We start from the raw sequence: 26,322 nt of genomic DNA, 5'->3' as shown, positions 1-26,322 counted from the left end.
TGGTCCATAAATGGAGTCCTAAGGCATTAAAAATCCTGGTGAAATAGGTCAAATGCAGACTCTGAGATAACTTTATTTGGGTTGAATACTGCTGTTTGGGTTTCTACAGAACCTGAATGCATAACCTTGGTTTGTGACACTGTTAACCAGGAGTTTTCTTGGAAGGCCATTTCCTGATGCCACTGAAGCTGCAGTTAGCATAGGGCACTAAAAAATTCCAAAATTCATCTGTCACACTGGGATGCAGACAGATCAAAAACTCAAAGAAAAATGGAGGCAGTTTTATGAACAGACAAACATGCAAACTGTTGAATCTCTTAGGGCCAGATATTAATTATCTTACATTTCTGTAGTGCTTTTCTTCCCCTTAGGATTCCCCAAAGCACTTTGCAAACTTCACTCTGATACACAAACTATACCCAGGGATCATTTCCCCTCCCACTGAATGGCAGCTTCCCCTGAGGTAGAACCCAGCAGCTGTTTTCTAGCCCAGAACATCACCACCCTGCAGTTGAGGCCAGGAAGACCTGAAGAATCCTGTCTCCAACTGAAAGTGCAGAGAAAATGGAGGGAGACCAAATAATTACCCTGACATTTGGCTAGTTTACATCACAGTTAACAATCATCCTTTTGTGAAAAGAACCAGTGGGAGTTTTATAACTGTGAGTGGTCAGGGCCTCGGTTTGGCATCTCACTCAAAAGATAGCAACTCCAGCAGCACAGCATTCCCCTCGCACCACCTGGGGTCAATACTGTCTCAGAGGGAGGAGAGCCATCTACTGAATCATAAATATCAGTTCCTGCAGCAGCCTATGGTTTCCTCATCTAAGCACCGAACAAGCTCGATTCCACTGAGTTTGGTGAGTGCTCTAAGTGGAACAGCTACAGGCAGATTTTGAAACTGGCCTCGACCATGGCACCCATAAACTCCAGGGTGGTTGCAAACAAGCATCTGCTATGGAATGGAGCTTCTAACTACCTATTTGTGCCCACACAGGTTGTGGGCACAGTCTTTGGGGGCACTTTGAAAACAGGACAGGTGGGAGGATCCTGCACAGATTCCAAAAGGTCCATGTCCATGTGCTGAAGCACACTTAAAGCTTGAGCTGAAGCCCGCTGAAGTCAGTGGGAGTTTTCCCACTGACTTCAGCGGGCTTTGGATCAGGATCTCTATGATTAAGCCCTGATGGGGCTCTTCAGATTAATTCCAATTTCAAGGAAATACTGCTTTTCCTTGGAAATGCATCCTTATCATGGTTAACTGAATCCAGTAACAGAACTGCAGCTCTGAGTCCAGTACAGACCCTGGCCCAGTGGGCATGGTGAAACCTAGGGATTAGAAATTAACCACACCTGATGTGCAGGAAGCTGCGTAGGGCAGGGGTATATCCGATGTAAAGAGAGATTTACACTCTGGGTTCTCTCCTAGGCTCTAACAGCAGCTTCCCAGGGGCTCCTAAATTGCATCGTTTATGGGTGGACCCAGCACATGTTCCGCTGCATGAAACGCAAAGCTTGCCGTGACATCGACACACAGACACCTCTCTTACGGTCCCAGAAGAAGCACTATGCCAGCACCCAGGCAGCAGCTGTAGCTACATCCACAGTGTTGTGACAATTCTCTGCTCAGCAAGAAAGGAATGGGCAGCATGTTGCCCTGCAACCCTAGCCCGGTCATGTCTATGAGATATCAGCCAGACCTATTCTGCTGATTTTCTTGTTCTGAACTGTTTTGTCAGTAACACATGCAGAGTTAAGGCTAGAAAAGCCTGAGCACATCTAGCTGGAGATTAGCTGTTTTCACTGAAGATCATTATTTATTTTATAGTTTTTTATGAATTTGTAATGCATTATTTTACCTTTGTAAGCCATTTAGTGCAGTCTTTTCCTTATGAAAACATCTCCAGGATTTGCTGGGAATTGTATATGAGAGATCCTTTACAGCTCCTTAAAGACCTTTCTCATAAGGGTAGATGACCAGGGGATGTTTTTCTTACCTCAGTGATTATCAGATATTTGTAATTACAATTGAACAATAAAGCCAAGATGACTATAAATCATGCTCTTCTACCTCCATGCAAAAATGCAAACAAGTCCAACACTGGTAGCTAAAAGTCACACTTTCAGGTTAAAAATCACTGGTCAGTTTCATCCCTGTGCCCTGTAAACCCATTGAAGTTAGATCATGTTTTTATAAACTATATATCTTTGCTTTAAATTAACACAGAAATTACTCTGAAAACGGAATTTAATTTTCATCATTGATGCTGTTTGTTTACATTTTGTGCTTCACTCGGCTTTGAGAATGAACAAACTAAATTGTTTAATTTCTGCTCCAAAGACCCAAATCATGCTCAGCTGACAGTACGTAAATGAGTAGCCCTATTTAAGTCAATAGGGCTCTTCACATGAGTAAGGTGAGCAGGATTTGGTCCTTTTGTAATAGTGATATGTAGCACTTCTACAGAGCATCATGTCTTCAAAGCATTTTACACATTAGCTAATTATCCCCAAAACACCCCATGAGCAGGGCTGCTGGAACAATTTGTATAGTGGGGGTGCTGGGAGCCATTTACCCAAACTGTAAACCCTGTGTATGATGGAAATCACTTCAAGCCTGGGGGTGCTACTGCACCCCCCCAGCACTCCTAGTTCCTGCACCTATGCCTGTGAGGTAAGTTCTATTATCTCCATTTTACAGATGGTGACCTGAGGACAAGTATGTTTAGGGGATGGGGACTGGGTAGAGACCCTTCCCTCCAGGGAAAACTAGCATGGACAATTGTGGCGGTGAGTATTGTGGCTGTGAGTGATTGGCTATCAAATGCCCAACTCCTAGTGCATTAGACAAATGCCACGCTGGAACAGGAACAGACTATTGGCCACAGAAGTCTCAAGCCTCATTGGCTGGGGCAAGTGCCATCGCTAGAAACCAAGGCCAAGAGGTTGGCTACAGACCACCTGGGAGACTCTGGACAAATGAGCAGACAGCATAGGGCTGGAAAGCAGGATTGCATGCAGCTGGAGCGGATTTTGGTTTTGGAGAGAGAAATCAAGATCTGCCATGGCCATTACAGAGAGGGAGCAATGTAGACTGCACAGCCTGGAGCCAACAGGACAGCTGAGACCAGCTGGCAGGACCCCACCATTCTGAGTGTACAGCGGACCCCAGCTCCAGAGTGCCAGGCAGGTAGGACTGACTGAAGGGGGGCATGGATCAGCTCAAAACAGAGAGCAAGTGCTTATCTAGGAGGGCTGTATGATATATGCTGTACCAAGGGGAAAAGGACCTTGTGTAACCCCTGATGGAGATCCTTCCCTGGGGTTAACTCCTGGCACTATCTGAGCTAGATACAATGATTGTTCTGTTGTTAAGTGGAGTACTTGGTCCAGAGGTCTAACAGTCCTCTAGGAAAAAGGGTTGGTACTTGTGCAGAGGTACGTGGCTGGGGACCCAGGACCACCTTCCCCAACTGTGGGAACTTCCCTTCTGACAGTACTATTGCTCCCATTTTATAGATGGTGAAACTGAGTCACAGAGACATTTAAGGGATTTGCATTAATACAAAGCTCCAGTGTTGAGGCTTAGAATGCTACAGGGGACATTTTAAAAAAATCCATTGAAATATTTTGTTTAGATTAGATATCTTAAATCTGTTTATTCGCAGAGCCTTTATATTAGTACTGACAGTGTGCATGTAGAGGTGGGAACAAGCTTCATTAGTTATGGATCAGTCCTGCAGGGAGCACAGACTTTGAACCAAAGGGAGAAAGAAACGTAAGACTAAGTTAAACAGGTCACAGTAGGAGTTTCACAGAAACCTTTCCACCAAAACGCTAGTTGAGTTGAGGCTACCTTCTGCCAAGGTGCTCACAACTAAGAGTAATGGGAGCAGATTATGGCACAAACAGAACATGTCCAGGGCTGCTACTGCTCCATAGTAGCTGCTCTGTCTCTCATAAACCAAGATCAAACCTGTACTTTCAATCCTGATGACTTTATTAAGGAAAATGAGAGAGAAAGAACACATGTAAGCTCCATCACAAACTAAGTACTCTCAGCCTGGAGATGCAGGCTAGAGAGACTCAGCAAACAAACCTGCCACATCTCCTTACAATGACATAGCAGCAGATGCCATGGGAATGAAAGCCGATTTCTCTGTTTTCATTAGCAGTGAGGTTAAGTAGCTACAAGGGGCAAACCTCCAAAATCACGCATGCCCCTGGCCTATGTTGTCTCTTGCAGTTGTATCCCATGTCTTGTCTCACTAAGTTCTATAACAAATAGATTGATGGTTCCTGGTGCCTGGTTCCTCTGATGACTGTAATGTGATCATTCATTATACAACCCAGGGGTGCATATGGTGCTGTATACACAGATAAGTTAGCCCCTGCTTTCAGAAGCTCCTAATCTAGAAGCTAAATTCTTAGGTTCCCACTGAGATGGTGGGAATTCTGTTCCATGGGAGTTTTTCCCAAGTAAGGACCTCAGGATTTGGCCCCTGGTTACCTAGGATGTAGATTCTCAGAAAACTATGAGCCAGGCTCAATTCTGTATGCGGTATTCATCGCTGGAGTCAATGCCACTGCTGACAGGTCTTCACACTCCCCCAGATGCCATCATTGGCACAGTCTGTCCTTCTCAGCATCTGTGCTCGGGTCTGGAGCTGGACTCATTTTCAACCACAGGAGAAAAGCCATCATCGAACTGCACCATTTCAGACCAAGAAACTCCAAACCTTCCTGCATGTAGTAATGCTAACCACTGGATTGCTGGCATTTGCCACGTTACCATCCTACTAAATGTTTACCAGGAGGTGCATTAAAATTGTGGATACAAACTATCAGGAATCAATAAATACACATATAAGGCTAACATTTCATCCCTAATTCATACTATCCCTTAAGAGGAAGAAAAGACTTTTGAGAACTGTAATTTTTTGTAGCAAATCCAAAGTTAACTATGACTTCACTGTTATCCATATGCTGGACTTCACAGCAACAGTGGGATATGTAGCTAGGTTCTCACACTGTCCTATCACTGTTAACTTAGCACCTCTTTTTCCTACACATTCCACTTCCACAATCACAGGCCCCTTCTATTTGGGCTAAAGGAGAATCACCCTTCACTGTCAGCAATATAGCACCAATGACACACAGGTGAGCAGTTCTGATTCTATCTAGCACAGGGCAGTGTAGCACAAACACACACACACACACACACACACATTATGTCATTGCTGTGTTATTTATATAGCATCAGGAGTTTTTACACTCAGAACACTGTACAAACTAACAAATATATCCTCATAACATCCTGAAAGGCAGGAAAGTCTAGTTTCCACTTTATAGATGTGGAAACCAAGGCACAGAGTAGCTAAGAGACGTGTCCAAGGCAATGTCGCAAGTCAGTGTCAGGATTAGAGCACAGGCACTCTTGGCTCCAGGTCTGTGCTCTATGCACTAGACCGCAGCAGCTCCAATGGTTAGGCTAGGGGTGGAAGGTTTCTGACGACTTTAGCTACGTGGTAGTTATCTGGCACTGGCAATTCCTAAAGATGCAAATAGACAATGATTGGTTCCAAGCCAAATTTCCACAAATTATAACAGAGAAAACATGGATTTAGTTAAACCAAATGCCTGACTTGTCAGATCCAAACAACCCCGAGTCAACTTTCTTGGCTTTTTCACTATACCCAGAATCCACTGTTCTTTGGCGGTCACTCCAGCTACTATTCCTCCCCCAGAGGAAATTCCAGTGGGTCCATTAGAATCCTTCAGCTGGTTGCTGTCAAAGGGCAAGTAGCCCTAAAACCAAGACCCCAATCCAGCCACTGGGTGTACATTGGCAGGCCATTACACATGCACAGGTTATTCAGCTGCAGCCCTGGAGCCTTCGTTGCCAGCTGGAAAAAGCTGAAAAAAATTCCACTGCTCGCCTAGGCTATTTGGTGAGAGCAGAGGCTTTGGAGCAACCTCCAAAATCAAAGCATTGCATTGTGGGACAGAGTTAGGCCCAGCTGAGCGCATGCAGCGGGAGCACTTGGATGACCATATTGCTGATGTACTAGTTCAACCTAGACTTCAGCTAAAGGCCTTGTCTTAGGTGTTATTCCCAATCATTATTGCTAATGCTTGTAAAACACCTGGGATGGTTATTGGATGAGGTTACAAGAAACTTTGAAGGGTGTTATCACATAGCACAAAGCCAGGGGCCAGCTAAAGGCTCCCCTTTGCTCGATTCTGGAGCACGGAAATACTGACAGGCCTCTGTAGTGTGGTCGGAAATTCAGGCTTCTAAGCTGGGAAGAGGAAGAAAAGCGTTTTGGCCTTTGCATCTGAAACGCCAGCTGCAATGGAATGTTTCAAACAGCATTTTTTCTTCTTCTTTCATGTCTGGTTGAAGGTGAACAGTCTACAACATGTGACTGAGGCTAAAGAGGCCTGAGACTATAGCCGCACGAGTCCCCTGTAGGGAAGGACATTAGGGTTTACAGACTGTTTCACGTATCTACAGAAGTTTTATCAGTTGCTGTGTGTAAACAGAGACTGGTCTCCCTTAAAGAGATGGCAGTATCACCCATCCCAACCATCAGTGGCCCCCAGCGATGTCAGTCTTCCACTACCTCCTTTTCCAACACCTCCCCACCTTAAGATAATGAGTAGTGTGTGCTTGGAGAAATCCTTTGATGTACTGGAAAGGGACAATTTGGTGAATGGGGTGCTGGACGGCTGTCAGCAGCTACTATTCTGAGGCTTTGGGCAGGGGGCAGGAAGCTTGAAATAGGAGCTTGTGAAGGGGAGAAATGCAGGAGGGCCATAGGCTGTGTAGCCGAAAACAAGCATTTAAAAATCATGACTCAGCTCCCCACGTAGCGGGAGACGACTTTAAACAGTGAGAGACTTTTTTTTTTTTTAAACAATGTTTTTTTCTGGTCTGCGTTCTGACCTGTGAGCCTACAGGGTGAGGTTGGCTTCAAAATTCAACCTGAACTGCCAAAAACCACAAAAAGGGGTAAGCCCCTCCTCCCCCCTTGCTGGCTGCTTGGAGGGGATTCCACTTGCCTCTCCTATGCCCTGGGGTGGGGTAGGGCGGGAATGGCTGCCATTGAGCCCTCTCTAGCCTTTGTCCTGATAGATAACCCACCTCCCTCCTGACCCTCTCTAGGAAGCCTCCACGGCTTCTTCCTTCACTCACCTATATTTGCCCACGTGCACCCGCCCACACCAGTGTCCTTCCCTTGGGGTCACTGACCCTTTCTCCCCACCCTGGCCCACCTGTTCTTCACAGTGCCCCTCTCTGCCTCCTCACAGAATATGGGGCTGCCCTCTTCCCTCAGGGCAGCAGAACTTCAGCCCCACAGGTAACAGTGGGGGACACGGACCGTACCCATTTCTTTTAAGAGCTGCCTAAAGTCCTCCTCCACAGGCTGTAGGGAAATGGCAGCCATCTTAACCAAGGGCTGCCTGTGGCTTCTGTCTCACTAAGAACAAGGAGAGATGGCTATTTGGAAAGCTGACTTTCGCTGAAGGGGACGATATTAGGTGCCAGCCTCTGCTGAGGGAAAAACCTGTGGGTTGTGAAGAAAAAAATGGCAAAAAATAGGAACCTTAGCCCTAAATATTAAGTTTTTAAAACTCCCAACTGGGTCTTGCTCCTTCTCTGCTAGCTTCTGTGTCAATTCACCATATCCTAAAAAAACACAATGGTGATAAACAGGGAAGCAAGGCTGCCAGATTCCAGTCAGACCCCAGTTACAAACCCTGGCACAGACAAGCTGTGAATTGCTTAGGGCCTGTTTGGGGGTCGGGGGGATGATATATTGATTTAAATCCATCAATTTTTTAATTTGATGACTGTTTTGCTATTTGATTCCAAGACCAAATTTATTTAAATAGTTAAAAAACAGAACAAACTGCCAAAAGTTTATGTGTGTACGTATAAAGTAAATTTACATGAGTCCTACAGAAACTAGTCATCCGGACCCATTGATTCTCCGGCTGGGTTCCCCAGGCATTTCCACAGCTGCTCTGAGAAACCCTAAACAATGGACTTGCCACTCTGCACTGGCTTTTTGAAGCTAATGCTGCCTTATTTTGACATGCTCCGGATAGGTGGATTTCTTTGCCCAATGCGTTCAGATGCTCTATGAATCACTTTTGACACAGGCTTTTTAAGTAAGAGAGTGATAACTGCAGTGACTATAGCAGCAGCAATGGTTATACCCAAAATAGTCCCGACAAAACTAAAGAGTCCAATTTTAGAAAGTGGTGGGGGCCCACTGTCAATGCTTCCTCCAAAGCCAGCAAACTGACAGTTCGGAGGGGCCCAGCCATCATTACAGTGGCAGTTCTCATTGCTGTTGCAAACCCCTCTACTGCTGCACTTCTTTAAAGAACAGTTGGATGTCAGCACAGTTGTCTCATTAATACATGTATGGTTAATACAAATCTTGTTTGTACCACACTTTGCGCCATCTTCTACTATACCCGTATCAGAGAGCTCCATCCCCAAGTGAAAGTCTGTCCCCCAGCACCACATGTTGTCCACTGGTGTTTGAATTATGGTCATATGATCCTCCCGCCAAGGTATTCTTTTTACATTCACACACTGCAGCCTTCCGCACAAGATGTTTTCCAACGTACATTTCTTAAACTTTACATCACCCCCATCCCCTCCACAGTTGCCAAACCGATCCCCTTTTACGTTCACTTCTTGGAAGCAACTTTCTGGAGCTGCCTTGGCTGCTTTGCCAAAGAGGTGTTGACATTGTAAACTGTGAGTAGAGCAAAACCCATGAAAACAGTAGCCGTTTTCACTGCATAAAGTCCCGTCTTGCATATACACATTCTCTTGGCACCATGGAGACGTCCCATTGCAATACTCAGGCAGGTCACATTCATTTGTCTTCTCTCTGCATGTTCTTCCTTGTTGAAGATACTGACATTTGTGACAGCACTGTCCCAAAGCACAAATCGCTCCTGGCTTCAACTGGCAAGTGTGATCACAGCAAGGGTCCTTTTTACACTGCTTTTTGGAGCCACAATCGCACTGTTCTCCTGGATCTACTATGAAGTTGCCACAATGCTGCACATGAAATAGTTCCTCAATTTCTGGGATGTTGTTCAGACAGTGTCCTTTCCCGGACACTGTTAGGTCAAAATAGTCTCTAGAACTGCAGTTACTGAATTGATGGACTTGTATATGATGCGCATTCATGATGCAGGTACTGTCATTGGCACATACACATTCTTTTCCGTCATGTTTCATGCCAACATTATGTCCCAACTCATGAGCAACAAGTACAGCAAACTCCCTTGAAGGGCCATGCAAGAATGCTTCGACACCGGATGCACGATTCTTATCACAGACACTTCTCAAGTACGCTTTTCCAATGTTTGCTCCAAAGTTCATATACACAAACAGGTGTCCTACATCATGTGGCGCCCGTGGATAAATGTGACGTTTTCTCCAAAGGTTAAAATTAGAAAGAACCTCACTTATATTGTGTGTAATTTTGATGGGGTTGCTTTCTGTCCAAATTTCTAGTCCAGTTAGTAGTACACGAAGACGAAAAGGATAAAAAAGCTCATCCACCATACTGACTACATCAACAACTTGCATTGAAACATTAGTTATATTTCCTCCTGAATATTCAAACCGCAGTTTGTCCACCACTATAAGAAGCTCCATATACTTAGTGTGCGTCCAGGGATGAAATTCTTCCGCTTTGGGAACCTGCCTCCTCTCTGTTTCAGAAGCTTGATATTTTATCTCCTTGGCGGTTAATCCACACATCACAGCCTTGGGTTCCATCTCCTCTGTTCGATAAATACGGTGCTGGAATGTAAAGGAAGTCTCTACAGGTTCAATGCCATAGTTTAAGCTCCCAATCTGGAGAAACCCTCTGAGTCCAGAGCAGGTGCTGAGGGCCACGTGAGACTCTGGGGTATCTTCCACGTACCCATGATAGTAGCAATCATCTGGAATATGGGGCTGATCAACTCTCAGTTGACCTCTAGCATCATAAGTGAAGACTGGAAAATTTTTTACTAGGAATCCTTTCTTCTGCTTTAGGTGAACAATGTGGTTCTTTCCTTCTGCCTTGATGACATAGGACATCTCATCCTTGGTGGCTTTGCCTTCCTTGGCTGCTAGCTTCCTTGGAACTATCACTTCATAGGAAGCAAACCGTGGAGGTAGATGAGGACTAGAGACTGTGCTGGGAAGGAGAGGCCCCAGCAGCACCATGGAGACGCCCAGTCTGAGGAGCAGCCTTTGCCCCAGCACTCCGTCCCTGGCCATCAGACTCCTCCGCATTAACGCTGGATTAAACTGAATGCTCTCTGGATCTGATTTATGGTTGCTGCTACACAAACTGCAGTAGAGAAGGGAAACCTTAGGGTGTTAATGCAGCAGTACTGCCCTTAATTCAATCACAGAGGAGCTCCTTCACCCAGTACAGCCCAGCATCTTAAAAACATACAGGTAATGCCCCTCTCTCCATTACTAGTTGCTATCCATACCCTTTACTAACTGCCTCCCTCCCTGACTCTGAACATTTTAATGACCAAGTTATGTTCCCCACACTCTCCTTACATATCACCAGTTAGATCTGCCTGAAGTATCAAAGCTGCCTGCTGCCTTTCACATATATTTTTATGGGCACCCTCCCCGTGTCTCCTTTGTATTTTCAGGGGTGCTCTCTCTTTGTCTGGCAGGGCAATACTACGTCCAACAAAGCAGCAGGCCAGCCAGAGAGCCCATCCTGCTATATTATACAGCACAGAAACACTAACAAATCTCTCTAATGTGAAAGCAAATTTAGGCTTCTAAACTGGGAAGAGGATAACACTTATAAAATGTTACTCCTGAAACTTCTGCTACAATGGAATGTCCCAGATGGTGTCTGTTTCTCCTCGTGCCTCTTTGAATATGAACATTCTACAGCATGAAGCTCAGAATGCAGCCATGTGTTCCCCCATGCAGGGATGGGCATGAAGTGGAGATTTGGATCCCTGGGATTCTACTCTATATAAATTTTGAATGAACAAGGCAATGGAAAGATAAAGGGTGGTGAACAGTGCTTCAGTCACTCATTGGGACCTAATATAGCAACAAGACACCTTGGGTTATTAATGAATGATTTTTGGCGCACGGGCTAGCATAATGCCCTTTTCTGTACATCCTATTGCTGCTCAATCAGAGGCTGACATTTTATTAATTGTTTTTTGGAAAGTGGGTTGCATGCATTGAGCCTTCTGCTCTGAAAGGTATTCTCACAGTAGGGTGAGAAAATAAAGAAGAGGGTTGTAAGCTTCCTGTAGGCTACAATTTTACATATATACAGCTTGCTTGTGTTTTTGTCATCTCTCTTCTTTCAAGTTACCAGGACTTTTTAGGCCTGTTCTTTCCTCCAGCAACATGGATGCTGTGTCACAGCAATGCTTTATAGACCAAATAGCCACTCACTTTCCATTGTAAATAACCTAACTGTTCAGTAAAACTATTTTTAATCTTTAGCATAATAGAAAGTGGATTGGAGAGGCAGCAATGACCCAGAATTGCTGTCACTGTGTCTTCCCCATCTCCCTCCATCACCAGCCTGCCTATCTTCAGCACACAGGTCTCCCCTCCATTCCCTGTCAATTTTAGGAGTGCAGAGATTTCTTAAGCATTTTTGACTGATGAGGTCCTCCTTGGGTTGGTGTCCCCGTGTAGCAACAAGGCCAATTAGAATGTGCCTTTGGACAGTCACTGTTTTCCTGTCTTCCTGCCATATTCTAACAGGGCTCTGAAGATATCTGACTGATATCAAATGCAGACTGTAATACAGTGAAGTATGAGTTAACTAACTACCCAAGAAGCAAGAAAACACATCAGTCTCCGAGTAGAAGGTGTTCTTTACTGAAAGGTTGAACAAAATTCTACTGGAAATCTTGGGACAGTTCCCATTTGTGTAAAGTTCTTATAAAAGCAAAATCATTCCAGCTAGTGAACACAGTGAACTCAAAACCTTGCAATGCCTTCCTTTGCTTCAATTTAATTTTCTTTAATGCAGTGCCTTGAGAGTTTTCCCTTTACGCAACTCATTAAGGAAATAAGAATAACTACCATAGTTTCTGCTTCCAAGAATACCCTTACAGCATGGGGTCACCAAACGTAAAAGAAGACATCAGATTTAAAACATTTAAATGGAGTCTTAGCTACCACAGTAGAAACACATCAACTTTCTCTCCCCAACTCAAAAATTACAGCTACAGTAAGTTATCCAGTAGAACCTCACTCAGAGTTACAAACACCAGAGTTAAGAACTGACCAGTCAACCACACACCTCCTTTGGAGCCGGAAGTTCGCAAACAGGCAGCAGCAGAAAAAGGGGAAAAAAGCACCTACAGTACAGTACTGTGTTTAAATGTAAACTATGGGGAAAAAATAAAGGGAAAGCAGCATTTTTCTTCTGCATAGTAAAGTTTCAAAGCTGTAGTAAGTCAATGGTCAGTTGTTGATGTAAACTTTTGAAAGAAAAACCGTAACTTTGTTCAGGGTTACAAACATTTCAGAGTTACCAACAACCTCCATGCCTGATGTGTCTGTAACTCTGAGGTTCTACTGTATACACTGACAGAATGGGGCTAAACTGTATTCTTATTTCAGAGTAGCAGCCGTGTTAGTCTGCATCCGCAAAAAGAACAGGAGGACTAGTGGCACCTTAGAGACTAACAAATTTATTTGAGCATAAGCTTTTGTGAGCTACAGCTCACTTCATTGGATGCATAGAATGGAACATATAGTAAGGTATTTATACATACAGAGAACATGAAAAGGTAGAAGTACCCATACCAACTGTAAGAGGCTAATTAAGAGGAGCTATTATCAGCAGGGGGGAAAAAAACTTTTGAAGTGATGATCAAGATGGCCTGTAGCCCACGAAAGTTTATGCTCAAATAAATTTGTTAGTCTCTAAGGTGCCACAAGTCCTCCTGTTCTTTTTGTATTCTTATTGAGCGTATAATACTGCCATCTAGAGGGAGGCATCACAGTTACTAAAGAAGAGATGACAGGTTATCTTGCCCCACCTATTAGCAGTGTGAGATTGTCACCTACCTTTATTTTCTGGTGCTTTGTCTAGCCCAGTTTTGTAGTTTGCCCTTAAACACAGCACATTACAAATATGAATAAGTTAAGCCGCCCAGCACTCTTGTGAGGTACAAAGGACTGTGACTATTCCATTCTACTACAGGCAGGTAAAACTGAAGCAGAGAGATCAGATGACTTATAGTGAGAGAGAGCCCAGTTGTCCTTGGTGTTGACCACAGGACTGTCCCTTTCTCCCTTTGGGCTACAAAGATTTAAATTCAGCCCTGATCCAAACAAAAAAGCCAGATACCTTTTTAAGTTTAGTAAAATCATTTTTTATGTACACTGATGAATAATATTTACAATCTAATACTGATCCAAAATAAACTAATATTACAAATACACTGAAAAGGAGAAATGAAAATATTCTTAATACACAGAAGATAAACATGTCATATGAAGGGTTCCAAGAGAGATTTCCAAAGGAAAAACACGTGGTAATGATATCAAAACTTTAATATCTTCCTCTTTCCAAGCCAACATATTCTCCTTCTAGACAAGTTCTTCTACTCTTTTCTTTTTTAAGTAGCCCCAAACAGTCAAATCACAAGATAAGCCAGATTTATATTTAAAAAAAAAAATATAAAAGGTCAAATGATTTCAGGCAAAGATTTATTTTAGAGTTTTACTTAAAAACAAAAGAACCCCTCACATACTAGCTTCCTTCATCATTTGTTTTTTTAATAAAGAAAGATTCTTTTATGGGGTACCATCCATCAGACCCTTTCAATTCAAGATATTTAAAATATTACAGTCTGCTAAGGAGGACTGGTGGAGTTTATTACCAAACAAAAATATGCACAATCAAGACAAAATACCTGGCAGTTTCATCCACTGAAAAATAAAAATGTAGGGCAGAAAAAATAAAATTTACGTACACTAATGGATTTCATTTAAATAGTTTTATTTAATTTTGAATTCAAAAATTTAACTTAATTTTTAAAAAGTAAAATAAATCAGTTTTATCATTTTATAAAACCATTTGACCTTCAGTTTCAACTAGTGTCACCGTAATCTCTTCCTTCCTACACACATTTCAGATTAATCTCTTCTCAATTAGGATATGGACAATATAATCGAAGTAAACTTGCAAAAGGCAGTTTTTCCACCAGACTTGGAAATTTGACTTCTCCCCCTCCAAACCTGCACCGTTAAAATACTGAAACAGTTCTAAGTCAGGTCTTTGAATTTACCCATCTTGCAATTACTAATGGCATGAAGTCATCCTGTCATTTTAAATAAATTAAAACCGATAAATGGAGAAGGGACTCAGTCACAATGTTCAGTAACTAATCAGCCAGTTATAGGTCTTCCTTGCCATTTTCTAGCCCTGGTTTGGATTTCTCCTAGAAGTAGTTGCCACAATATTCTCTAAGGTTTTCTACAAAATGGATATTTTGTATTGTGGAAACAGTTTGAAGCTATTTCTTACAGGTGATTACACAGTAGCAACACCAAAAGCCCATTTTGGCTTCACTTCCAAAGCAAAGCAATATGAAAATACCAGGTCACTGGTTAAGGCAGTAGTACCCAAAGTTTGGCCAGTGGAATTCTACAAGGCAAGCCTTGTCATGATCACCTTTAATACCGGAGGCAACCTGCATGAGAGAACAGGTCCCTGCATGCTATACTCCATCTTGCTCACAAAGGAGAAATTGGCTGGACCACAAGAGAGCATGGCATTCTGGGACCACTATTTTTTGTTGCCTAGCATTCCATATTAAAGATGAGGATAACTACCATCTGGTCCATTTTATATGCGAGCTACATGTGGCCTTATGCTCCTGGGAAGATGCCAGTGGGGTGCTCAGTTGGGCAAAGTTTGGGCCTCCTGGCTTACAGGATAAAACTTCGAAGTGGTCTGTGGGGAATTAGCTACACAATTCCTATTAAAATGACATGACTGCCTTGTTTAATTCTCCATACACCACGCTTAAAAGTTGACAATTAAGATGTCCCAGGAAAAACAGATGTCGAGTGAAAGTTTAAAACAATCTCAAATATTTAAAGACTTTGTGGATGTTGACATGAGCGAGAGATTAGTGCAAAGGAAAGGTGTACAAGCCTGGAGCCTTGCAGCTGCTACTACAGAGAAGTGAAGAATGCTCATTTCTGCTAACGTATTGTACCTATGCCTTAATCTGAAGAGGTCATCTCTTTTATGGGGGAGGACAGTTAAAGTATCCAAATTCCATTGTGCTATGGACCACAGCCTTGGAAGTTATTCCCATCTCGTTTAGTTTTATGGGGCAGGACAGTTACTGATCAGAACTAGCCAGAGATCAAGTTCACTTTCCCAAAAAATTAGGTTTCCAGCAAGGAACCATTATTCATTGCCTGCTAGTTCACTACCTTTCTCATTAGTATGTATCCGTGCACAAGTATTCCATGTAGTGTTTAAGGGTGCAATTCTTACTTAGGCAAAAATCTCCCATTGTAGTCAGGGAAGGTGCTAGCTAAGTGAGGACTGTGTCCTAAAATTACAATAATCAGGCAGTTTAAAGCTTTAATAAGTGGGTGTACTACTGGAAGGGATTAAATCCGCCAACACACAGAAAATGTACGCATTGGAAAAGAATGCAAAGTGGAACATCTCCTTTAGGTAGGAAAAACCAAGTTATTGTTTACAAAATCCTACAGAAAGGATCCGATGCAGCTTTGCCTGCCAAAGCAAACAGGTAAGAGGAAGTCTGATTTAGAAAAAGACAGAATGTGGCCCAACTGCCATACTGAGTACACTGGGAGATTTATGGCTCAAGTTGTTAAATGTAAACCAAAGAGTAATGAGCTATGAAATGTAACAAAGTTCAAGAGTAATTACTCCTAATAGCCCTGAATTGGCACTTCAGACAGCAGACCATAATTCTTCTATGGCTGCACAGGTATAGTACCAAAATATCTCTATAAAAAGCCTTCAACGAGTCTCAAAAGAAAGGAAAGTATTAGAAGATAGAAAACTAGAAATATTTACAGATTTTTTTTAAAATTAAATTAAAAAAAAAAAAGCTTTTTTTTTAAGCCAAAGTTTGATTAGTGTAAGGATTTGCCCTTGGTGGCCTTCACAGTGTGCTGCAGCATAGGGACTTGAGTCGGGGGCAGCTCTAGGTCAATCCCTCCCCAGGCAGATGAAGTTCAAGAAAATCATAGAGCGGATGTGCTTGGACATAGATGGATCACCACTATCCATCTCGCACAGTGGCACCGTGATTATACACAGGATGATCCCTTCCAGCCGGGAGGACAAGCTTGATTCCATGCTTCGCCAGGGTTATATATTCCAGAAGGAAAACAGTGGAGTGGTGGAAAAAAAACAAAACTCAGGCTCAACTAGTCATCTGGGGAAAAAGCAAACAAATCCACCCACATGTTGCTGCCTGAGAGAGGTATCACCATTAAAATAAAAACAATACACACAAGTTACTGAAGTTTTCCCCTACTGTTTTAAAATGAAGAAGAGGAGTCTGATGCTGAACAGCGACTCAAGTCCTGGTGAAGCCAGGAGGAAGATGTGGAGCTGGAGAAGAGAGATACAAAATTACCAATCACAACTAAAGATTATAGCAAGAGTATGGACTTGAGTGCATGTCTCCTTAGCAATGCTAAGAGTGGCTCTTGGGTTATCTGGCAGAGGAGAAATAATTCTGCTGTCACTACAATGCTGCAGATTTAAGGTAAAAAGGGTGCCTGTGAAGTTTTTTCCACAGCACTTGCTTCAAATATTTACTGAGCAAAATGCTAAGAAACTGTGGTTGTCTCATTCATGTACTTAGTCACTGCAGCTGTCTGTATAGCAGATGGAAGGCTGCTTCTGCATCTGGTTATTAAGAAAACAAACTGTCTTTAACAATATAATTTGTCCCGTTCAAGGGACTCATGAATTAACAGTACATGAGTGATCATATATACCTTGAGGAACTGAGTTTTAAAAAAATATTACAGTACCAATGATTTTTGTATCTACAACTATACAGGATTTTCAAGCAGTGTGGAAATTTAATGAAATAATTATGATTTATAAATTTACATAAAAATATTTTACAGTTAAAGAATAGCTCTCAAATGGTTAAAAAAAATAAAAGAAGAAGCTCTAGCTATTGTGAATCATGGGAGTTTGTCTGCTCTTCAATAACTTGTTTCACTATTTCTGCCAGCTTTAGCCGGTCCACCTTATCTGTGAATCCTCTGCCTGAAATTAAAGAAAAAGCAAGTCAGTTTCAGTGCAGTGCAGGCAGACAGTCATAACAGGCTGAATACAAACTGATGCTTTGATCCCAGACCGTAAAACTTAGGGTAACATTTTCAAAAGCCCCCAACTGACTCAGAGGCCTAACCCACATTCAAAAATCAATGGGACTTAAGTGCTTTTTGAAAATTTTACCTGAGCCTCAAATATAAAATTTAACAGGTTTTAAAAAAACATTTAATTCATGCTCTGTGCTGGCAAACTGACACCATTTGGGGCCATCTAAGCCTGAATGGAATTAAAACAGGTTCGTTAAAACGGTTTCAAAACATACCCTGCATGTAAGAGCAGTCTCTGTCTTAAGAGAAGGTGCCACTTACCATTCCAGCTGAAGCTCTGTAGAGTGTCTCGTAATAACTTACACTCCCTATTATATTTCCATGCTTCCTGCATCACTTCATTCAGTTTCTCATCTTCATTCTCTCCTATTTAAAAGAAAGACAAGATAAAACAGATTTGTCATATAAATTCTCAGCAAAGGAGGCACCCTTTTCTCCTGCTTACTGGTTTTGGGAGCAGAGGCTTTGTTTAGAAAGCCAGTTTAATAGCACCACATGCCACTGTTAAAGCAAGGTGTTAACACTTTATTACACAGGTAATTTACAATCCACATGCCATTACAAAGAGCAATCCTATTCTTTTAATTGGAAAGTTTTGCAGTGATCTTGCCCACATCTCAATCCCTCTTTCTCCCAGGTCTCCATTGGGCTGTACCAAGAAGAATCCATATAATTGCTCTGAACAGCAACTCATTCCCCAGACTCTGTAGATCGGCATTCTATCCTCTCCTGCCTCTTGACCAACAGGGTGGTGATTTCCTTCAAAAGGCTGCACAACTGACAATACAGACCTCCACTGATCCCCTACAGTGGCATGGGTGACTCCCAAGCACTGGAAGGCTCTTCTAGCTAGACATCCCATCACACATAAATCAGCAAAGGGTCACACCAAAGTTATGCATATGAATCAATCTTCTGCAGTGAAGTTTCATGTATAAGGTGCCATAGAGATATACGTTCTAGGGCAAAAGGGCATTGATTCATGTGTGTTAGCTTTACCTTAAGGGCTGGTAAAAAGGGACAATTCCAAAGATGCTGGGCTTTTCTGCAAAGAAACTTTTGTCCTACAGCTATAAAACAAGCCCCTTTAGGACTCTGTGTCAGGCAAAGAGCCCCCTATCTCCTGAGACTGACTATAGCAATAGGAACGCTGGGCATACTCCTTCACTGCTGACACAGGGGCTAAACTGGCATCACACTAAACGTGCATTAGCTTTCTTAAAAGCGGTGACCTTTACCAGCCTGTGGTAGAATACACTGTGCAATGACATCTCTGAGTTTTTCCAGAGCCACATTGGAATCGTCGCTTCCATTCTCAGGATCGTGGATATAGACACCATCCTTTGGTTTAGTGCTGTAACAGATGGGAGTGAGAAGGAAACACTATGACTGTCTGAGCACAACACAGCCATGTAACCAAAAGCCAAATCTAAGGTGAAAATAACTGCTAATAACAGAAGTTTGAAAGAAGTCTGATCATATCCATTACTCAATACATAATTCTGAACCCATGTATATTTCTCTTATGGGATCTGGAAACCTGTAAAAGAAAGTAGATTTATCAGAAGTTCTGACAACACTCTGTCATATGATGGCACCTTAGATCAGAAGATTAAGACTTTTACTAATGTCAATCAAGTAACATGCTCAATATTCCTAGAAGGTAGGTAAATATCCTAATTGTCAGATGAGTAAACTGCAGCAGAGCGAGATTAAGTGGTTTGCACAGTGAATCAGTGGCAGAACCTGGAACAAATCTTGAAATCCTGATTCCCAAGCTGTCCTGCTCTAATCACTTTCTTATAGCTAGGTCTGCTCCATTCTAACTATAAATGATATAGAATCGTAGGACTGGAAGGGACCTTGAGAGGTCACCTAGTCCAATTCCCTGCACTCATGGCAGGACTAAGTATTATCTAGCTCATCCCTGACAGGTGTTTGTCTAACCTGCTCTTAAAAATCCCCAGTGATGGAGACTCCACAACCTCCCTAGGCAGTTTATTCCAGGGCTTAACCACCCTGACAGTTAGGAAGTTTTTCCTAATATCCAGCCTAAACCTCCCTTGCTGCAATTTAAGCTCATTGCTGCTTGTCCTCTCCTCAGAGGTTAAGGAGAACAATTTTTCTCTCTCCTCCTTGTAACAACCTTTTATGTACTTGGAAACTATTAGCATGTCCCCTCCCAGTCTTCTCTTCTCCAGACTAAACTAACCCAATTTCTTCAATCTTTCCTCGTTAGGTCATGTTTTCTTTAATCATTTTTGTTGCTCTTCTCTGGACTTTCTCCAGTTTGTCCACATCTTTCCTGAAATATGGTGCCCTGAATTGGTCACAATACTCCAGCTGAGGCCTAATCAGCACGGAGTAGAGTGGAAGTAGGCAGGGCAGGAGCAGGGCCTTATGGAAGGGGTGAAATGGGGGCAGAGCCGGGGGGGGGGGGGGGGTCCTTTAATCGAAGTAATTCTAAAAGTAAATGCGTGTTTTGTCGTTTGAGTGAGGTGAATTACTGAGTATTTATATTTTATTAAAACCCCTCTTCGCATTACAGTTTTAAAAAGTTAATACATTGACTTTTAATAGCATACGATATTATGCTTCATTTTTTTTCATTTTTGACTATACAGTACTTTTGTATCATTGTATGAAAAAGTTTCAGCGATGCGACCCTCGGACCAATGTACTAGTCCTCATGTGGCCCTTGTGGTGATTTGAGTTTGAGATCCCTGATCTAGAGAAATAAGAATAGGGTCAGAACCAGACATGCCAAACCCATGAAAAAAACACAGAAATCGGGCTTGTTTTTGGCTTAATTGGTTTGTGAGTTCCTTGTTGGCTAGTTTTTGGCTTGTAGCTTGTTGCTTGTTTGGCTTGTAGTTTGTTGCTTCTTTTTTTTGATTGTCAAAAGAGGGCAAGCAGGGGCAAGGGGGGCGTGGGGGAGAGAGTCAGGGGTGCACAACGAGCCCACCATAGTCTCAGACTGCACACCAGGGGGATCTAGTCACATAGAACGTTGGGGTTCTTAGGAATTGGCTTGTTTTGGCCTTGTTTTGAAATAGGATTAGCTTGATTTTTTTTTGTTTTTTATTGTGAAAGTCGGCATGCTTATTTACCACATGAAAGTTGGCAACTGTGGTCAGAACTCAAACAAGAGCGTTCAAAACCAGGGTCTGCCTCTGATTTGCTGGGTGCCATATCACTTCTCCTACCTGCCTCACTTTCCTTATGTATAAGATGAGGATAACACCACCATTTTCTTACCTCACAAAGGTGTTGGGAGAAGCTGTGAAGATACAGCATGCTATACATGTATTATTGTTACTAGGTTTGACTCCAGCTGTTTCAGCACAGGAAGTAGGAACTAACCAACCAACCAACTAGACATTTTAGGAATTTCAGTCAAACAAACCTCAACAGAGGTTTAAGTGTTAAACAACAATTGAAGCACCCTGGCTTCTGACATTTAGGAATTATTAGATTTAAAACATTTAAAAAAAATTTTTTTAGGAAGTTACCCTAGCAATTTTCTCTTGCGTAGAATTGGATTGTTGACAGAGTGGAGGGGTTTGAGGCTGACTTTGAGGTCTTGGATTCTCATGTTAGCAAGTTGTTCTGCATGAGCCTGTTGTATCCCAGCAACCATTGCCTGGAATGGAAAAAGTTACACATAGTGTTTTAATTAGTTCCTTTGTGTATAAAAGGCCAATATAAGCCAGTACAAACACAGTTCATAAAAATCCTGCACACATTTCAGGGATACGCAATAACATCAGGCTTGTGCTACACAAGACCAGCTCAGTACTGAGCAGTGATCCAGTGGGGGATAATATCCTGACCTTGCAAGGGCCTGGACTCAGTCTAATGGGTCTTCTCCATGTCTAACTTCCATGATCTTAGAGACCTGACTGTGCGACCGCCTTTGTGCAAATGAGTTTTCCACTTAGTCATTTAAAGGGGGGATATAGAGCACACAGCTGAACCCCTGCCTGCCGACCAATGGACTCAGACCTTGGATCTGCAGCTAAACAAAGGAGAAAAAGGATGCAATACTCAAGTGAGCAAAGCACCTAGAGACAGAAGAGCCCTAATAGATCACATTTACTACAATTGTCCATCTCCTCCTAAGCCTCACTAGGTCAGGGTTGCTCTTTACAGCCAATCTTCAAGCATTTTCTTTCTATCCCAGTTTTAAATGAAACTTTTTGGTTTTAGGAACAAAGATTCTCCTTCTCTTTCTGAAGGTGATTAACCTCTGAGCTCTTAATCTGCAGGACGTAGTTTTAAAACAAAATGCTTAACAAATATCAATGTGGCCCGTTTCCAGACTTGACCTTTTTGAAATAATAAAATGTTATCTAAACCTTGTCCATCATCATTTGGGAAGAGGGCAAAATGTTATCGAGAGCTTCGGTGGAGTTTAGCCAGGGATGGTCCAAGACTCCTTCTATAGTCAGCCGTTCCTCGGGCTTTACCTTCAGCAGCCTGAGAGAAAAAACAAATCAGTCCTTAAAGATGCTCTGTTCTTTCTATGCAACAACCTGCTGTTCTACCTAGAATCAGAGTGCTTTTAATTTTGCAGTTACCATCCCCAGAGATGAGAGTTCTCCTTTGACTAGAATGCCAACAAAACCTCTCTCAAACAATTTGCTCCTTATCAGTCATTCTATTCCAATGTCCCTTTCTGGAGATCTATTTAAGCACTGCCGAGTTACAGTGGGTATCTTCAGTGACACAAAATGAGAAAGGGATCCTGTAATGACTGCACTCAGCTAACTTGTACCTTCAGATCCTGTGGTAGGAAAAGTTCTCCTCCCTTAAGATATACCCAATGCAAAAAGGATCAACATTCTCTGGAAATGCACTTCTACAATTTTGTCAGGTAGTGGGACTTACTTAAGGATTTTGTGCATGGCGGAGTAAGGCAGAATTTCAAAGTTAGGTATGTGTTTACTGAACAGACTCTGCTCCTATAATGCAACTTCTTAGCACTGTTTCCTCAGCAGAAGGATGGACAAGTGGACACCTCTACAACAGAGACCATCTCTGGTGAATTAGCAGCTCTTAGTTAAAAGAACTCTCCAGTGACGTACGGACTCAAGCAATTATTTAATGGTTGTGCTTGCAACAGATGGATGGCCTCCTTTCCCTTCCGTCCCTGACACTTAATGCACAGCCTCCAGAATACTCAACTCTCCCATGTTAACAGTATAAATTAGCTATTTCCACCTAAGTTTCTAGACTGTCAGATATCTGCTTATTCTTTGCTTTTTACTTGTACCAACACTCAAAGCACAATTTTACTATAATGTAACAACTGTAAAGTCCCAGATAGGATTGTAAAGAAGAGTTGCATTATGAGATTCTGTGAAAACCTTATGGATTGTTATGGAGAGTATGTTTACAGTAGTAATGTAAGAAAGACAAATCACGAGACACTCACTAGAAAGAGCAGCCTGAAAAAGATTCTGCAGGTAAATTAAAGCTCCCACTATTAGGCACAACTGTTTAATAAAAAATAAGTTGTCGGTATTATGGCTGATATATTATTGGCATTGCTGATGGTCAAAGACAAAGGTCAAGTTGGAAATAGACAAAACAATACGGTCAAATTAAGGCACAATTTACTTTCTTGGACAACTATACCGTAAACTGATTGTACAGAATTGTTCAATATAGAAAGAAAAAGTAAGTGACTTTTACAGAAGTGTCAGCAGTGCCCCCGGCTAGTCCATAACTTTAGGTACAAGGCACAGGTAGCAAACAGGCCTCCATTTCAGTTTTGATTCAAGACCCCAAACCATTTGTATTTTTTCCTTTAGATTTAAAAGGGATAATTTATATACTTAAGTAAAGATCAAGGCCACATATCAACTAAACGTGCTCCCAAGCAAGCAGCCACTTGAAGGCAGAATGTGACCTCCAGAGCCAAGGCTCATGTGAATAACAATTTTTTTTTTAAACTCCAAATAAACAGAAAACAGCACACATACAGGCTAAGAACCTCTCTCAAACAAGAAGATCCCCTATACAGACTTAAATATCTTCCTGCACATCAAGCCATAGACACAGGTTCTGACATATTTGCTGGAGAAGGACAAAGAGAAAAAGTAGTTCTGATAGTTTATTAAAGAGAATGAAAGAAAACTGACTTTATCCAAATTAGTGACGGTCTGTGGAATCCAGTATCGTGGCCATTTTGAAATACAGTGGAACCTTCTTAGAGTGAAGCTGCTGTATGAAAAAAGCTGATTTCACTCTAAGTGTAGGTTTCAGTGAAACCATAACTGCAATTTGTATGTCAAAGCCCTCTGGACTTTCTCTACCATTATAAACAGGTTCCTCCAATATTTACAAAAGTATGCCATTGGTTTAAATTCCTGGAGTTTTTACAGTGCCTTAAAGGGGACAGTGTCAGGTTAAAATAATTAAATGGATTTGATTTTCAATATTTATGTTGCTTTTAATTGTTTGTTTTTCATTTCTCTGACTGAACAGTGAAAATGCAACTAGTCAGTTTCACTTTTAAAAAATGCAGTTGGATTTTGATCAGTTCCATTTTCTGGTTATCGTGCAATAGCAGAGCGCTGCAATGTTTGAGTTGCAAACACTTCAGGAAATATTTATTTGCTTTTAAAAAAATGCACAGAAATACTTTTTTGGGGGTCTTAGGCTTTAACAGGTTTTAACGCTCAAATTTTAGGCCAAATGTGACCTGACAGCGTCCTTTTGATAAAATACATATCAGAAAACCTGTTGCACTGTGCTCAAAAACCTTTTCTGATCAGCTGCTCCTTTTAGACTGGGTACACATGCACTACGCACTGAACACCTGCACTTTTCCAGAAGTGTTGCTTGAGGATTTAACCGTACCACTCCTGTTAAAGGCTACATCTCCATGCAACTCTAAATATTTTAGTGGTAGGAGCTGATTAAAATTTGAAGACAGTGGTCTGGAAAAAGAGAAACAAGGGAAAACATTTACCAACCTTTGTTCATGCTGAATATGAAATACAATGTTCCAGCTTTACACACGGCAGACAATTTTTTCCCTTTTGAAAATGGAGCCTTTAGTGACAAAATATTTAGTGATTTTCCAATGTCTTGATATAAATAATAAAGAGTAATATAACATTTTCCTCAACTGACTCACTTTCTCACAATGTCTTTTGCCATTTCTGAGATCTGGCTCCATTCTTCCTCTGGAAATTCAAAACTTCCTGTCATGATCTTTTTCCGCATGTCCTTTGGAATTGTCCGACTGTGGTGTTTGGAGTAAAAAGGAGGGTATCCGCACAGCATCACATAAATAATGACACCCAGGGACCACAAGTCACAGCTCTGAAAGCAAGGAAATTATCACTTTTGGGGCACAACTTACGGCAAAGCACTGTGTAGCCATGTTAAAAGATCTACACGACTTCTTATGAAATGCTGAAATACATTTTGGTCTCTCTCTAGTGGTCTAGTCTGAATTAGTTTATTGGAGAGGGAAAAACAAAATCAACGAAAAGTGTCCAAACTCTATAAGAATTTAGATTTTAAAAGTGTTTTTCCCCCTCCCTTTAGCTGCTTAATACTTTACCTTTTTCTTAAATAAAAAGATTAATTTTAAATACTTTTGTCAGCTAAATTGGTTGTGTATTTTTTAAAAAAAATCTTTACTTTTTTAAAAAGAGTAATCTCCCAGTGTACTTTGTAATGTTCTGATAGTCACATGCTAAGATCCAAGTATCCTTGTATATACATCAGTCAAAAAAAAAAAAAATGTACAACACTTCGCAAGTTTGCCCAGTATACCTGCATGTGCCTCTGACATACTGAAGGCCCTTCCGACACCCAGATCCTCAGGGTGGATTTGGAAAGTAGACACCCAATGTATTTTGCTTCTACAAAAAGTCAGTTGTTTAAATTTTTTTTTTATAAACAAACTCCTCTGTGGTTTCACCAGATACCTTTCATGGACAAAATTTTCCCCAGGCTTCCACTGATTTCATTGGAAGATCGGAGCTTAACTTCTTTTGAGCATTCCACCCTTAGAGTCTACATCTTAACAGCCAGTTCTGTACTTACCAAAAAACCCCCAAAATATTTTACTTACCCCCCTCCCCGAACCAGTACACACAAAATTTACAAAAAAAAACACCTCAAACTCAAGGGAAGGGCTTTTCCTCCAATTTAACTTTGTAGCAAAATGACATGCAGCATTTATTACTTGTGAAGGTGGATCATTAAACATTTGCAATCAGAGTAGCCTAAATTACTATGTAAAGACAGTTTACGTGGGAGTTTATCACAATCTATTTCAGAGAGCTGGGCATATGCTAGGTGCTCTTTTTGCAATGAGTCACATTTGGCAGGAGGATACTGGTAAGAACATTTTAGACACCATTCCTAGCTAGTTAATGAAGCCATGACTGAAAGCTGTTCAAGAACAAGCTGGAACAGTTCATTAAGTGATCTTTGTCACATACAAACAAGACTGATACATCACAGTATAATTCTAAAGGACAAGACAATAACTAAACTGGATGAAAAGGACACTGGCAACAAACTGGTTAACCTTGTCAATACAGGTACGCACTGTGGAGTTCATTCCTATTCTTCTGACTTTCCTTTCTGATGATAAAATATGATTCATACTTTGATAATGTACAGATTTAATCCACTAAAGGAACAAAACTGCTTTCAAGCTCTGTATCAATGTGACAGTGAAAAAAATTTTCTTTTTAGGACTCACAAGGGTTACATTTGACACTTCCGTACTGAAAGGGAGAGAAATTAGACTATCCAATAGCGGATAAGTACCTGTTGCAGTCCACAAAAGTGCACCCATGTCCCCCCATTGTGACTTTTAAGAGCTTAACAAAAAGCAGTTGGACCAC

General features: G+C 41.7%; 3 protein-coding genes across 15 annotated transcripts in view; 1 reads left to right on the top strand and 2 right to left on the bottom strand.

The window, feature by feature from the left end:
• Nucleotides 1-2,054, top strand: part of TMEM116 (transmembrane protein 116) — a 36,290-nt gene extending 34,236 nt beyond the window's left edge. For all 12 annotated transcript variants that reach the window (XM_048821624.2, XM_048821623.2, XM_048821620.2 and 9 more), the window contains one exon: nt 1,430-2,054. In XM_048821624.2, the coding sequence (XP_048677581.2) occupies nt 1,430-1,615 (186 nt within the window). In that variant the 3' untranslated portion in view covers nt 1,616-2,054. The remainder of the gene's footprint in view (nt 1-1,429) is intronic.
• Nucleotides 2,055-7,945: 5,891 nt separating this feature from the next.
• On the bottom strand, nt 7,946-10,321 carry LOC125622868 (disintegrin and metalloproteinase domain-containing protein 9-like). The gene has a single exon (XM_048821401.2). It carries the CDS (start codon nt 10,319-10,321, stop codon nt 8,093-8,095), a length of 2,229 nt encoding a protein of 742 aa, XP_048677358.2. The 3' UTR covers nt 7,946-8,092.
• Nucleotides 10,322-13,392: 3,071 nt separating this feature from the next.
• The window catches only part of MAPKAPK5 (MAPK activated protein kinase 5), a 30,339-nt gene continuing 17,409 nt past the window's right edge, over nt 13,393-26,322 (bottom strand). Inside the window, exons 9-14 of one of the 2 annotated variants that reach the window (XM_048821402.2) lie at nt 24,591-24,778; nt 21,802-21,922; nt 20,956-21,086; nt 18,676-18,797; nt 17,705-17,809; nt 13,393-17,327 (exon numbers count right to left, since the gene is read on the bottom strand). In XM_048821402.2, coding sequence (XP_048677359.1) covers nt 17,233-17,327; nt 17,705-17,809; nt 18,676-18,797; nt 20,956-21,086; nt 21,802-21,922; nt 24,591-24,778 — 762 coding nt within the window. In that variant the 3' untranslated portion in view covers nt 13,393-17,232. The remainder of the gene's footprint in view (nt 17,328-17,704; nt 17,810-18,675; nt 18,798-20,955; nt 21,087-21,801; nt 21,923-24,590; nt 24,779-26,322) is intronic. The other variant, XM_048821403.2, reaches the window with a different exon arrangement.

This window comes from Caretta caretta, chromosome 15 (genome assembly GCF_965140235.1).
Source record: "Caretta caretta isolate rCarCar2 chromosome 15, rCarCar1.hap1, whole genome shotgun sequence".
In the NCBI taxonomy this organism is placed as follows: Eukaryota; Metazoa; Chordata; order Testudines; family Cheloniidae; genus Caretta; species Caretta caretta.
The sequence above is the reverse complement of the archived record's forward strand: the minus strand, read 5'-3'. Positions and strand labels throughout refer to the sequence as shown.